Source organism: Scyliorhinus canicula, chromosome 12 (genome assembly GCF_902713615.1).
Source record: "Scyliorhinus canicula chromosome 12, sScyCan1.1, whole genome shotgun sequence".
NCBI lineage: Eukaryota > Metazoa > Chordata > Chondrichthyes > Carcharhiniformes > Scyliorhinidae > Scyliorhinus > Scyliorhinus canicula.
In genome coordinates, this window is record NC_052157.1 from 105,047,195 (window position 1) to 105,060,413 (window position 13,219).

Sequence of the window (13,219 nt, forward strand, 5' to 3'; positions counted from 1 at the left end):
CAGCTGGCTGCCTCCACCTCAGATGTGCATCCTGAGGACACACCTCGACGTGGTGGTAGAGATAGGAAGGTTAAATAGGGTGAGGATTACTGAGGTGGGGGGTGTTCGGTAAATCGGGGTTGGGCCCTCTCCCTCTCCCCCCGGCACACTGCGTGCATGAGATGGGTGTGAGCGAGCACTCAGCAGACAGGCATGGATTGAGGAGCAGTGGCGCTCAGCTCTCTCCGGGTTTTCATTACCACTTTCCCTCGACAGTGACCCGCTGACGGTGCTGACACAGTCCCAGCACCCTGGAGTGATGTTACACATACCCTGGGAGGTATCGATAGAACATAGAACATAGAACGATACAGCGCAGTACAGGCCCTTCGGCCCTCGATGTTGCACCAACATGGGAAAAAAAAAACTAAAGCCCATCTAACCTACACTATGCCCTTATCATCCATATGCTTATCCAATAAACTTTTAAATGCCCTCAATGTTGGCGAGTTCACTACTGTTGCAGGTAGGGCATTCCACGGCCTCACCACTCTTTGCGTAAAAAACCCACCTCTGACCTCTGTCCTATATCTATTACCCCTCAATTTAAGGCTATGTCCCCTCGTGCTAGCCACCCCCATCCGCGGGAGAAGGCTCTCGCTGTCCACCCTATCTAACCCTCTGATCATTTTGTATGCCTCTATTAAGTCACCTCTTAACCTTCTTCTCTCTAACGAAAACAACCTCAAGTCCATCAGCCTTTCCTCATAAGATTTTCCCTCCATACCAGGCAACATCCTGGTAAATCTCCTCTGCACCCGTTCCAAAGCTTCCACGTCCTTCCTATAATGAGGCGACCAGAACTGTACGCAATACTCCAAATGCGGCCATACTAGAGTTTTGTACAACTGCAACATGACCTCATGGCTCCGGAACTCAATCCCTCTACCAATAAAGGCCAACACACCATAGGCCTTCTTCACAACCCTATCAACCTGGGTGGCAACTTTCAGGGATCTATGTACATGGACACCGCGATCCCTCTGCTCCTCCACACTACCAAGAATTTTACCATTAGCCAAATATTCCGCATTCCTGTTATTCTTTCCAAAGTGAATCACCTCACACTTCTCCACATTAAACTCCATTTGCCACCTCTCAGCCCAGCTCTGCAGCTTATCTATGTCCCTCTGTAACCTGCAACATCCTTCCGCACTGTCTACAACTCCACCGACTTTAGTGTCGTCTGCAAATTTACTCACCCATCCTTCTGCGCCCTCCTCTAGGTCATTTATAAAAATAACAAACAGCAACGGCCCCAGAACAGATCCTTGTGGTACGCCACTCGTAACTGAACTCCATTCTGAACATTTCCCATCAACTACCACTCTCTGTCTTCTTTCAACTAGCCAATTTCTGATCCACATCTCTAAATCACCCTCAATCCCCAGCCTCCGTATTTTCTGCAATAGCCGACCATGGGGAACCTTATCAAACGCTTTACTGAAATCCATATACACCACATCAACTGCTCTACCCTCGTCTACCTGTTCAGTCACCTTCTCAAAGAACTCGATAAGGTTTGTGAGGCATGACCTACCCTTCACAAAACCATGCTGACTATCCCTAATCATATTATTCCTATCTAGATGATTATAAATCGTATCTTTTATAATCCTCTCCAAGACCTTACCCACCACAGACGTTAGGCTCACCGGCCTATAGTTACCGGGGTTATCTCTACTCCCCTTCTTGAACAAAGGGACCACATTTGCTATCCTCCAGTCCTCTGGCACTATTCCTGTAGCCAATGATGACCTAAAAATCAAAGCCAAAGGCTCATCAATCTCTTCCCTGGCTTCCCAGAGAATCCTAGGATAAATCCCATCCGGCCCCGGGGACTTATCTATTTTCACCTTGTCCAGAATTGCCAACACTTCTTCCCTACGCACCTCAATGCCATCTATTCTAATAGCCTGGGTCTCAGCATTCTCCTCCACAATATTATCTTTTTCTTGAGTGAATACTGACGAAAAGTATTCATTTAGTATCTCGCTTATCTCCTCAGCCTCCACACACAACTTCCCACCACTGTCCTTGACTGGCCCTACTCTTACCCTAGTCATTCTTTTATTCCTGACATACCTATAGAAAGCTTTTGGGTTTTCCTTGATCCTACCTGCCAAAGACTTCTCATGTCCCCTCCTTGCTCGTCTCAGCTCTCTCTTTAGATCCTTCCTCGCTTCCTTGTAACTATCAAGCGCCCCAACTGAAACTTCATGCCTCATCTTCACATAGGCCTCCTTCTTCCTCTTAACAAGAGATTCCACTTCTTTGGTAAACCACGGTTCCCTCGCTCGACCCCTTCCTCCCTGCCTGACTGGTACGTACTTATCAAGAACATGCAATAGCTGTTCCTTGAACAAGCTCCACATATCCAGTGTGCCCAACCCTTGCAGCCTACTTCTCCAACCAACACATCCTAAGTCATGTCTAATGGCATCATAATTGCCCTTCCCCCAGCTATAACTCTTGCCCTGCGGGGTATACTTATCCCTTTCCATCACTAACGTAAAGGTCACCGAATTGTGGTCACTGTTTCCAAAGAGCTCACCTACCTCCAGATCTAACACCTGGCCTGGTTCATTACCCAAAACCAAATCCAATGTGGCCTCGCCTCTTGTTGGCCTGTCAACATATTGTGTCAGGAAACCCTCCTGCACACATTGTACAAAGAACGACCCATCTAATGTACTCGAACTATATCTTTTCCAGTCAATATTTGGAAAGTTAAAGTCTCCCATAACAACTACCCTGTTACTTTCGCTCTTTTCCAGAATCATCTTCGCCATCCTTTCCTCTACATCTCTAGAACTATTAGGTGGCCTACAGAAAACTCCCAACAGGGTGACCTCTCCTTTCCTGTTTCTAACCTCAGCCCATACTACCTCAGAAGAAGAGTCCCCATCTAGCATCCTTTCCGCCACCGTAATACTGTCCTTGACTAGCAGCGCCACACCTCCCCCTCTTTTGCCCTCTTCTCTGAGCTTACTAAAACACCTAAACCCCGGAACCTGCAACAACCATTCCTGTCCCTGCTCTATCCATGTCTCTGAAATGGCCACAACGTCGAAGTCCCAGGTACCCACCCATGCTGCCAGTTCCCCTACCTTATTTCGTATACTCCTGGCATTGAAGTAGACACACTTCAAACCACCTACCTGAACACTGGCACCCTCCTGCAAAGTCAAATCTGTGCTCCTGACCTCTATACTCTCAATCTCCCGTACCCCAAAACTACAATCCAGGTTCCCATGCCCCTGCTGAATTAGTTTAAACCCCCCCAAAGAGCACTAACAAATCTCCCCCCCAGGATATTGGTGCCCCTCAGGTTCAGATGTAGACCATCCTGTCTATAGAGGTCCCACCTTCCCCAGAAAGAGCCCCAGTTATCCAGAAATCTGAATCCCTCCCGCCTGCACCATCCCTGTAGCCACGTGTTTAATTGCTCTCTCTCCCTATTCCTCATCTCACTATCACGTGGCACGGGCAACAACCCAGAGATAACAACTCTGTTTGTTGTCGCTCTGAGCTTCCATCCTAGCTCCCTAAAGGCCTGCCTGACATCCTTGTCCCCTTTCCTACCTATGTCGTTAGTGCCAATGTGGACTACGACTTGGGGCTGCTCCCCCTCCCCCTTAAGGACCCGGAAAACACGATCCGAGACATCACTTACCCTTGCACCTGGGAGGCAACATACCAAACGTGAGTCTCTCTCGCTCCCACAAAATCTCCTATCTGTGCCCCTGACTATTGAGTCCCCAATTTAGAATTTAGAATTTAGAACAGTACAGCACAGAACAGGCCCTTCGGCCCTCGATGTTGTGCCGAGCAATGATCACCCTACTCAAACTCACGTATCCACCCTATACCCGTAACCCAACAACTCCCCCTTAACCTTACTTTTTAGGACACTACGGGCAATTTAGCATGGCCAATCCACCTAACCCGCACATCTTTGGACTGTGGGAGGAAACCGGAGCACCCGGAGGAAACCCACGCACACACGGGGAGGACGTGCAGACTCCGCACAGACAGTGACCCAGCCGGGAACCGAACCTGGGACCCTGGAGCTGTGAAGCATTGATGCTAACCACTATGCTACCGTGCTGCCCTTGATTACTAATTACTAATGTTCTACTCCTTTGCCCCCTTCCCTTCTGAGCAACAGGGACAGACTCCGTGCCAGAGGCCCGTACCCCATGACTTACCCCTGGTAAGTCGTCAGCCCCACAAGCATCCAAAACGGTATACTTGTTACTCAGGGGAACGACCGCAGGGGGTCCCTGCACTGACTGCTTCTTCCCAGTCCCTCTTACAGTTACCCATCTATCTTCAGTCTTTGGTGTAACTACTTCCCTGAAGCTCCTATCTATGACCCCCTCTACCTCCCGAATGATCCGAAGTTCATCCAGCTCAAGCTCCAGGTCCCTAACACGGTTTTTGAGGAGCTGGAGTTGGGTGCACTTCCCACAGATGAAATCAGCAGGGACACTGACGGCATCCCTCACCTCAAACATTCTGCAGGAGGAGCATTGTACTGCCTTCCCTGACATCACCTCTAGATTTAAAAAAAAAACAAGAAAAAGAAAAAGAAAGGAAGAGCTTACCTGATATTACCTCAAACCCTGCTCCCGCTGAAAGTTAAGCAAATTTAAAGGCACTCACTCACCTTCACGACAGGCCCCTGCTCCCGCTTCCCAACCACCGTGGGGTGGGGGGGTTGGTTAGAGGAGGAGGTACGGTGGGAAACACTCACAAAGTGTTTTGGGTTTAACTGTCACTTGCCAACAGCCCTTCCACAAACCACCTACAACTTAGGCTGACCACACTGCACGTATGCAAATTCCCCCAGAACAGCTGATCAGAAGCTTTGCTCTGCTGCCCTCTGCTGGATGCTTGCTTTCACTCAAACTCCTTGGGTCTCCTTCGCCGGTTCACCTTCAACTTAGGCTGACTGCACTGCACGTATGCAAATTCCCCCAGAACAGCTGATCAGAAGCTTTGCTCTGCTGCCCTCTGCTGGATGCTTGCTTTCACTCAAACTCCTTGGGTCTCCTTCGCCGGTTCACCTTCAACTTAGGCTGACCGCACTGTACGTATGCAAATTCCCCCAGAACGATGATGGACCAGGCCACATCCTATGTGAAGCGTGCGTGTATGAGGGCCTCCCTGGCCCTCTGGGCTTGCCGCACCCTCGCTGCTACCACCTGTCCTGCAGCCTCCGGTGGTCCACCTGTTCCTCCCCAGGATCGTCCTCCAGCGCCTGCTGGTCTAGCGCCGCCTCATCATCCTCGTCTTCCTCCTCCTTGGAGGTGTGGGCACTTGTTCCTCATCCCCAGCCCCAGCACATCGTCCCGCTGATGTGCCAGATTGTGAAGGACACAGCAGACCACCACAAAGTGGCCGACCATCCGGTCAGTGTTCTGCAGGGCACAACTGGAATGGCTGAGGCATCGGAACCACACATTGAGCATTCCAGTGCATTGCTCAATGGCAGCCCGGGTGGCCACATGAGCCTCGTTCTATCTGGTCTTCCCTTCAGTGTCCGGCCTCCATACAGGCTTTGTTAGCCAGGTCCCCAGCGGGTATCCCTTATCCCCTAAGAGCCAGCCGCCCATCCTGGGGTGCTACTCAAAGAGGCCAAGGATGACCGACTGCCCCAGGGAAGCTTGCACACACGTGCATGATCTTCATTTGGTGGTCACACAAGAGCTAAATGTTCAAGGAGTGGAACCGCTTCCTGTTATCGTAGGGCACTCCCTGGTGGCCCGGTGAGTGCAAGGCGACATGGTGTGCAATATATCGGCCCCTGGACCTGGGCCATCCCGGCGATGGCGGGGAACCTTGTTGCTCAGGCATTTTGTTTGGCCTTGGTCCATGTCAAACATGATGTTGTTTTCCGCCCAGGCAAACAGAGCATCCGTTACCTGTCGGATGCACCTGTGGGCTTTGGCCTGTGAGATACCACACAGATCCCTGCTCAAGCCCTGGAAGGATCCCGAGGCGTAAAAGTTCAGGACTGTGGTGACTTTGACAACCACCGGGAGTGGGTGTACTCCTTCTCCATGATGTGCCAAGTCCACGAGGACATGGCATAGGTGCCGCACCGTATTCTTATTGAGGCGGCGCCTCCTGCAGCACACGCTGCCCATCATCTGTTCAAATGACCACCGACGCCTGTACACCCTGGGCCGTTGTGGGCCTCCCCCTCTGGGTCCTTCCATGGCCTTATAGATGGCCGGGTCCTCAGACTGTGGGGTGGGGTCCGGCACATGGGCCACTGCCTAGTGCATCAGCAGATACTGCTGCTGCCGCCATCTCCGGTGTTTGACCGCCCAGGCTACCAGCATCCCCACTAGGGTCTGTTCTGCAGGGTCCAAAATACTGTCCATACCATTCAATATCTGTAAGGAATTGGGAGAGGGTGCCAGCCTGTCAAACAGCGGTGGCTCCCACCCCGGGACCCTCCATTCTCTCGTTCATCTCCCTCACGCCCCGAACGCCCCGGCCACATACTCACGGCCGCAGTGGGCCCCCCTCAACAGACGCAGACACCTGCTCATAACATCACCCAGACCAGGCGCTGGTCCCCTCCCCATTACACTCACCCACCCTCCAGCTGTGGATATGTCCCCTGAGTATTCTAATGCTGTCTTCTGCATGTGTGGTGTTGCCTCCCGCAGTGTTCAGACACACTGTCCAGACATCACGGTCTGATTAGAATGCTTGGTAATTTTTCCCACATGCTACATGGCCCGCCCACCCACGGGAATCCACTTGGGTTGTGTGAAGTGCTGACCTAATCACGATTGTCAATTCCCTATTATCAACAATCTTTGGGCAAATGGCCAGAGGCCTCAACAGTCGGTGGGATTATGGGTGGTCGGGGGGGCAGACAGGCAGGTACAAGGGTAGCCCCTGGAATGGGTACATAACCATCTAGGGATCAGCATGGTCGTGCCGCGTATGGTTTCCCCACCCCCACCCCATCGCGGTCCAAGGGTCCCTCCCCTCTTCAAGGTCACTCCGCCGCCCCCCCGCCTACCCCCCAACTGAGGGTCCCCCACCGAGCACTGGGGTGGCAAGCCCAGCGCCCCCCGGATTCTTTGCCTGTGAGCAAAGATGGCTACTCACCTCGGCGCCCTGCAGATGGCCTTCCACCAGGTTCACGTTTTTGAAAAGGAGTACTACTCGGCGCCAGTGTGACCACTTGCTAGGGAGGCCGCTGTATTACGGGAGGCTGTTGGATATGGAGTCGCTCCCGTTAATTGTACGGAAATTGGGCTTACGTGGTGATAATTGGTTTCTCGCCATAGTACGGCAGGATCCCGATTTCACCTACAGGAATGGGTCGGTTGCATCGCAAACTGTTTGACGCCTGGTTGGGTCCTCTTTTTGCAGCCTTCCCTGCTATTCACCGGCCTCGTTTAGCTCGAGCGAGAGCGCAATGAGGCCAGAGAATCGCGCCCTTTCCCATTGGCCGGAGCAACCAATGAGCCCTATCCAGCTCAAAGAGGAAGGTATTGTCCTCCTCCCCCAACATCTTTGCGAACATCCCCGAAAAGTATCCCACCAGCCTCGGGCCTTCCAGCCCCTCAGGCAGTCCCACAATCTGAAGATTCTGCCACCATGACCTGTTCTCAAGGTCCTTCACTTTGGCTCTCAGCTCTTTTATTACTTCCCCCCACATTCCGCTGCTCCTCGCCCATCGATCGAGGCAAGCTGGTCCTGTGCCACGACAATGCCTCTCACACCCCCTTCAACACCTCACCCAAACCGTCGCTGACGCCTTTCCTGGAACCTCCTTTATTGGGGCCAGCGTACCCTCCATCAGCTGTTTGAGCATCCCCATCATCTCCTTCCCATGCCGCTCAAACTGCTTGGCAAGCTGCCACTCAAACTCCATCGCCATCACCTCAGCCAGCATGTCCACCGTAATGGGCGCAGCCCAATCCGGCGAGCTTGCTCCCACCATCTTTCCTCCCACAGAACTCTGCACCAAACGCAGACCCGCAGGCCAACTAGCACTCGTTCCTCTTTGTGCCGTATTCTTTTGTTCGGATGTCAACACCCTCTAATTCCTACAACTTTACTGAAGACAGCTCATGTAAACGTTCCCTCCAAAACTGGATAAAAAGGGCCAAAAAATTGGAGAACTCTAGCGGGATCCACCCAACGTGCGACCTCTTCCTAAGTAAAGCCACTGGAAGTCCATGGTACAAATTGTGATAGCTCGCACGTGTGGCCAGTGAAAGTGTGAACACTATATTCAAGCAAAGGAACAATCACAACACATCCCGTTCTTATCCGGGGCTAAACCTCCAGGCCGTGTTGAGGTTGGTAATGGAGGAGGACAGGATAATACCGCTGGCTTGTCAGTTTCCCAACTCCGTTCACAGCACCAGACATTTTTGCCAAGGCAGGTTCAAAGCCTGCGGGACAACCTACCTCCATGAGGCAGGCAGCCAGTTATCCTCATTGAGGGCCATGTTACCCTCACTTAGCCAAATGGGATTTTCCAATTGGCCTCCAGTTCCTTAACACATCAGGTAGCTTAACTGTCCAGAGACTGGTTCCAATTGGAAGGCAGGGGAAGGCAACATTCACTCCTCCTGCACCATACCCCCACCATATTGAAGCACTCTTTGTAACTTGCTCTTCACCTGCTTTCAAGGTGGAAGGCTTCTGATTGGCTTTCCACCATCAAGAAACTACCTACTACTTTTATTTGGACAGGAAACCTGACTCCATCTCAATTTGGGGATGTCTGCATGAAAATCCAAAAGAGTGACCATTTTTCCTGGAGGTGGGTTCAGCACTTGGAAGCATGCAGTCACACCACCAGTGCACTTCCATCAACACTCGTTGAATACCAATTTCCAGCATAAAGGCTGGGGTCAGCTGCAATGTATTTTCCATCACTGTAGCTGAGATCAGCTTAACACAAACCAGGGATCAGTGTCGGGCCTCCCTTCCTGGGCTCAATGATCAAGTAGATAAACTCACTGAGTCATTCGGGAAACTGGAAGCAGAATTTAAATATAATCCAATCTAAGCATTGCAATTACAACAGACCAATTAAAGATTAGACCTGGAAATATCTCAATTCCCATGTCCAGCCTGAGCTAAGTCAAATGATCTCGGTTCGAGTGAAACTAGGTGGTCAGATATTGGCCCTTATGACCCCGGGCGAGGTGGAGTAAAAAATAATTAGGGCTTCTATAACCTGACTCCGACTGGACAGTACACATGTGGACATCAGCCATGATACCTCCAATGATGCCATTTACCAGCTCTCAGCAAAAGTGGCATTTACTTTGTCTTGTTTCAATGGTTCTAATTCACATGAAATAACAGCTGTTGATTTGGTGTCCCAACAGGTGTGTTTCCACACATGCTTATGATGGTGATCAGTGCTGTATGTAAATTGAGTTTAAATGTTTTTCAGGTTTTTGTTATGTAGAATTTGATGACTTGGATTCTCTTAAAGAAGCTTTGACGTATGATGGAGCAGTAAGTATTTTCAGACGCATCTGACAAAATATTGACATTGTTCTAAATACACTCTAAATTTGAGAATGATTGCTGCTTGTAACCGTGGCTTGTCTGGACTTGTGTATATATTTTATATACTAGCTGTATCTTAAATGATAGCATTTGCTGGGCCTTTAGTGTGGCCAATTCCCCGACCCTGCCCATCTTTGGGTTGTGGGGGCAAGACCCATGCAGAAATGGGGAGAATATGCAAACTCCACATGGACAGTGACTAAAGTCCTCAGTGCCATGAGGCAGCAGTGCTAACCACTAGGCCACCATGCCACCCTTCGCCGACAGTTATCCATAACCTTTCCCTGAGGTGTGGTCATCCGTAAGTTAAATCACCGCCAATCAGCTCTCCCTCAAAAGTGGAGAGCAGCCCTCAAAAGTGGAGAGCAGCCCAAGGTCCTCGGGGACGATGGCAACTTTCATTTCATTTCACTTTGTCAATGGTTAGGTGTGTAATGGTGTGACTTTGGAATTGGTAGCTCCATCCAGCTGCCATTTAGTGTCTGCAATGATGATGTCCACAGTGTGCTTTTGGGCTGCTGACATCTGCAGTGTAAGGGTCTGGCATAGAAAAGGCTACCATGGGATTGGGTATGGTACCACCCAGTAGAAGACCGTCTCATATTGGACAGAGACATGTGTAGTGGCAAGCATGGAGACAGCTCCTGGCTTAGACATTATACTGTACATGTGGAAATAGTTGCACTTGCTGTTAAATTATATAAGACTCAGAAGCTCTTCATGTGACCGACTGATCTACACACAACATCTTACAATATGGTAGCAATAATAAGCCAGAAGCTTGAGAAAAGATTTTAAAACTGGAAGCTTAAGAGAGCAGCATTCTGACCTGATGAGAAGTACCAGAAGTGATGGCACAGAAAGAATTTGCAAGAGAAAAACTCCAAAGCAGAGTTGGAAGCAGAAGTGTTACAATCCCAGTTGGTGTTACTAATGGACAGGAAAGTTCCTGAATAGAACCCTGGCTCAAAGGATTGTAACTTAGACATTTTTCTTTAGAAAACGTGGAGGATTGAGGGCAGCATGGTGGCACAGTGGTTAGCACTGCTACTTCACGGCGGTGAGGTCCCAGGTTCAATCCCGGCTCTGGGTCACTGTGGAGTTTGCACATTCTCCCCGTGTTTGCGTGGGTTTCGCCCCCACAACCAAAGATGTGCAGAGTAGGTAGATTGGCCATGCTAAATTGCCCCTTAATTGGAAATAATGAATTGGGTACTCTGAATTTAAAAAAACAAGAAAACGTGGAGGAACAAAGTCACAGGATAGCTAATTAGTTTTAACAACAAGAATTTTAAAAATTATACATGACAAGGTTGATTATGATACAATACTCCTTTACTCCCCTCTTAGCTTAAATACTTGCTCTTTTGATGTCTGCACTTGTTTTCTTAACCATTACCACGGGGAATGGCTTTTGTTCTAGGAAAGCTGAGAGATGATCTTTCTCCAGCCTGCTAAAACCAACTGCTTCTAGCAGAGCTGTGAGAGATGCCTTCTCTCTTATCACCAACTGCTATGTATCCTGTTAAATCTAAACTCAAGAATCCTTCATCCCTAAAGGTACCCCTAATTGCAAAGCAACAACTTTTACTTGGATTATAGAATTTACAGTGCAGAAGGAGGCCGTTTGGCCCATCGAGTCTGCACCGGCTCCTGGAAAGAGCACCCTACCCAAGGTTAACACCTCCACCCTATCCCCATAACCCAGTAACCCCACACAACACTTGGGGCAATTTCGGACACTAAGGGCAATTTATCATGTCCAATCCACCTAACTTGCACATCTTTGGACTGTGGGAGGAAACCGGAGCACCCGGAAGAAACCCACGCACACACGGGGAGGATGTGCAGACTCCGCACAGACAGTGACCCAAGCCGGAATCGAACCTGGGACCCTGGAGCTGTGAAGCGATTGTGCTATCCACAATGCTACCATGCTGCCCTCCAAGCTTCTCCAAGCTTTTATTTAGTTATCACACCGTAACCTCGCTAAGCACAATAGAAGCGTGATTTTAACTGAGCACCAAACATATATCACTCAACCGTGTCTTTTTTTTGGGGAACAATGTTTATCAAAGTGCCTCACAACTTCATCATATTTCTTGTGATCGTCCTCGCTATCGAACGCAAACGAGTTATACAGATCAATTGCTTGTGGACCTGTCACCATTAGCAGCAATGCGGTTCGTCTTTCATCAGCTTGGACCTTTAGGCCTAGGGCCGAAACATAGAGTTTGAACTGTTGCTTGAACAACTGCCAGTTTTCATCTACATTACCGGACATCTTAAGCTGGTGGGAGGGCGCTCTCAGTCTGTCCATCTCGAGCTTCAGCATCTTCTAGCATGTTAAGTCGCACAGGCCAGATCGATCTTCCAGCCAAATGCCTAACATTGTCACTGCCATCGTTATCTTTAAAGCTTCAGCACTCATGGTACCATATTGTATTTGGTCTTCTATACCTTGCAAAGGAATCCACCAAATACCTAGACTTATCCAAACCAGGATCTTTATTGAATCGTTTGAGGTAAGATAGCAATCTGTTGCAGAGCATGTTATCACGGAATTTGTTTGTACTCCTCTGGAACTACACCTAGCACAACTGTTCACCTGTATGTCTTACTACCATCGCCTACAACCATCTGATGATGGCCGGATGTGTCTCCCTTTATATGGCCATGGTCTTGAGACTGCATGGTGTGTCTACACTGCCACCTGCTGGTTGGAGGTCGCACATCATCCATCTATGATATTACTTACAGGCATATCACCACAGAGGCAGGTTCAATTGGGCATTTGAAAGGGAATAAGATTCTTATCTGAAAAGGAAGAATGCAAGCTTACGGGGAGAAAGTGGGCAACTTTCCAACTATTTTAACATTTGAAAATTAAGATGACTCTAGATGCCAAACAAACTGTAAAAAAGCAGCATGGTATCATTATAGATCAACATACAATACTTCACATGAAAATCTGTATTTTAATATACGTTATAAAAATATTATTACTTTTGTTCAGAAAGGGGGAAATTACAATAAAAGAAGAAAAAACAAAGTAATACAGGGAGTTGATTAGAGATAGACGAGTTGCAAATTCACCTATCGGGGAAAACAAGTACATTACGCATGTGATTAGAGAAAACAATGGGGCTATAAAAGTGATAACTTCAAAGCAGAGAGATAAGGAAATGGACATGCACCTGCCAAAAGCCAACTCCACAAAGTGAATAACATCAAAGAGAAAGAAATAGTAAAACTGTAGAACCCTAACTGAGAAAGAGGGAGAGAGACAGTTGGCATCATAACTGTATAAATTACAGACATAGGGCATGTTCCAGATAAAGATACTGAGGGGCAGCACGGTGGTGCAGTGATTAGCACTGCAGCCTCACAGCGCCGAGGACCCAGGTTCAATCCTGGCTCCTGGTCACTGTCCATGTGTAGTTTGCACATTCTGCCCGCGTCCGCATGGGTCTCACCCTCATAACCCAAAAAGATGTGCAGGGTAGATGAATTGACCATGCTAAAATTGCCCCTTAATTGGAAAAATAATTGGGTATTCTAAATTTATTTTTAAAAAGATACTAAATTAGCTATTAGGCTTATTTAAATA

At 48.9% G+C, this 13,219-nt stretch overlaps 1 protein-coding gene across 2 annotated transcripts in view; it reads left to right on the plus strand.

Moving 5' to 3' along the window:
* eif4h (eukaryotic translation initiation factor 4h) overlaps positions 1-13,219 on the plus strand; it is a 117,795-nt gene that overhangs the window by 63,426 nt on the left and 41,150 nt on the right. For both annotated transcript variants that reach the window (XM_038813655.1, XM_038813654.1), the window contains exon 3: positions 9,491-9,555. In XM_038813655.1, the coding sequence (XP_038669583.1) occupies positions 9,491-9,555 (65 nt within the window). The remainder of the gene's footprint in view (positions 1-9,490; positions 9,556-13,219) is intronic.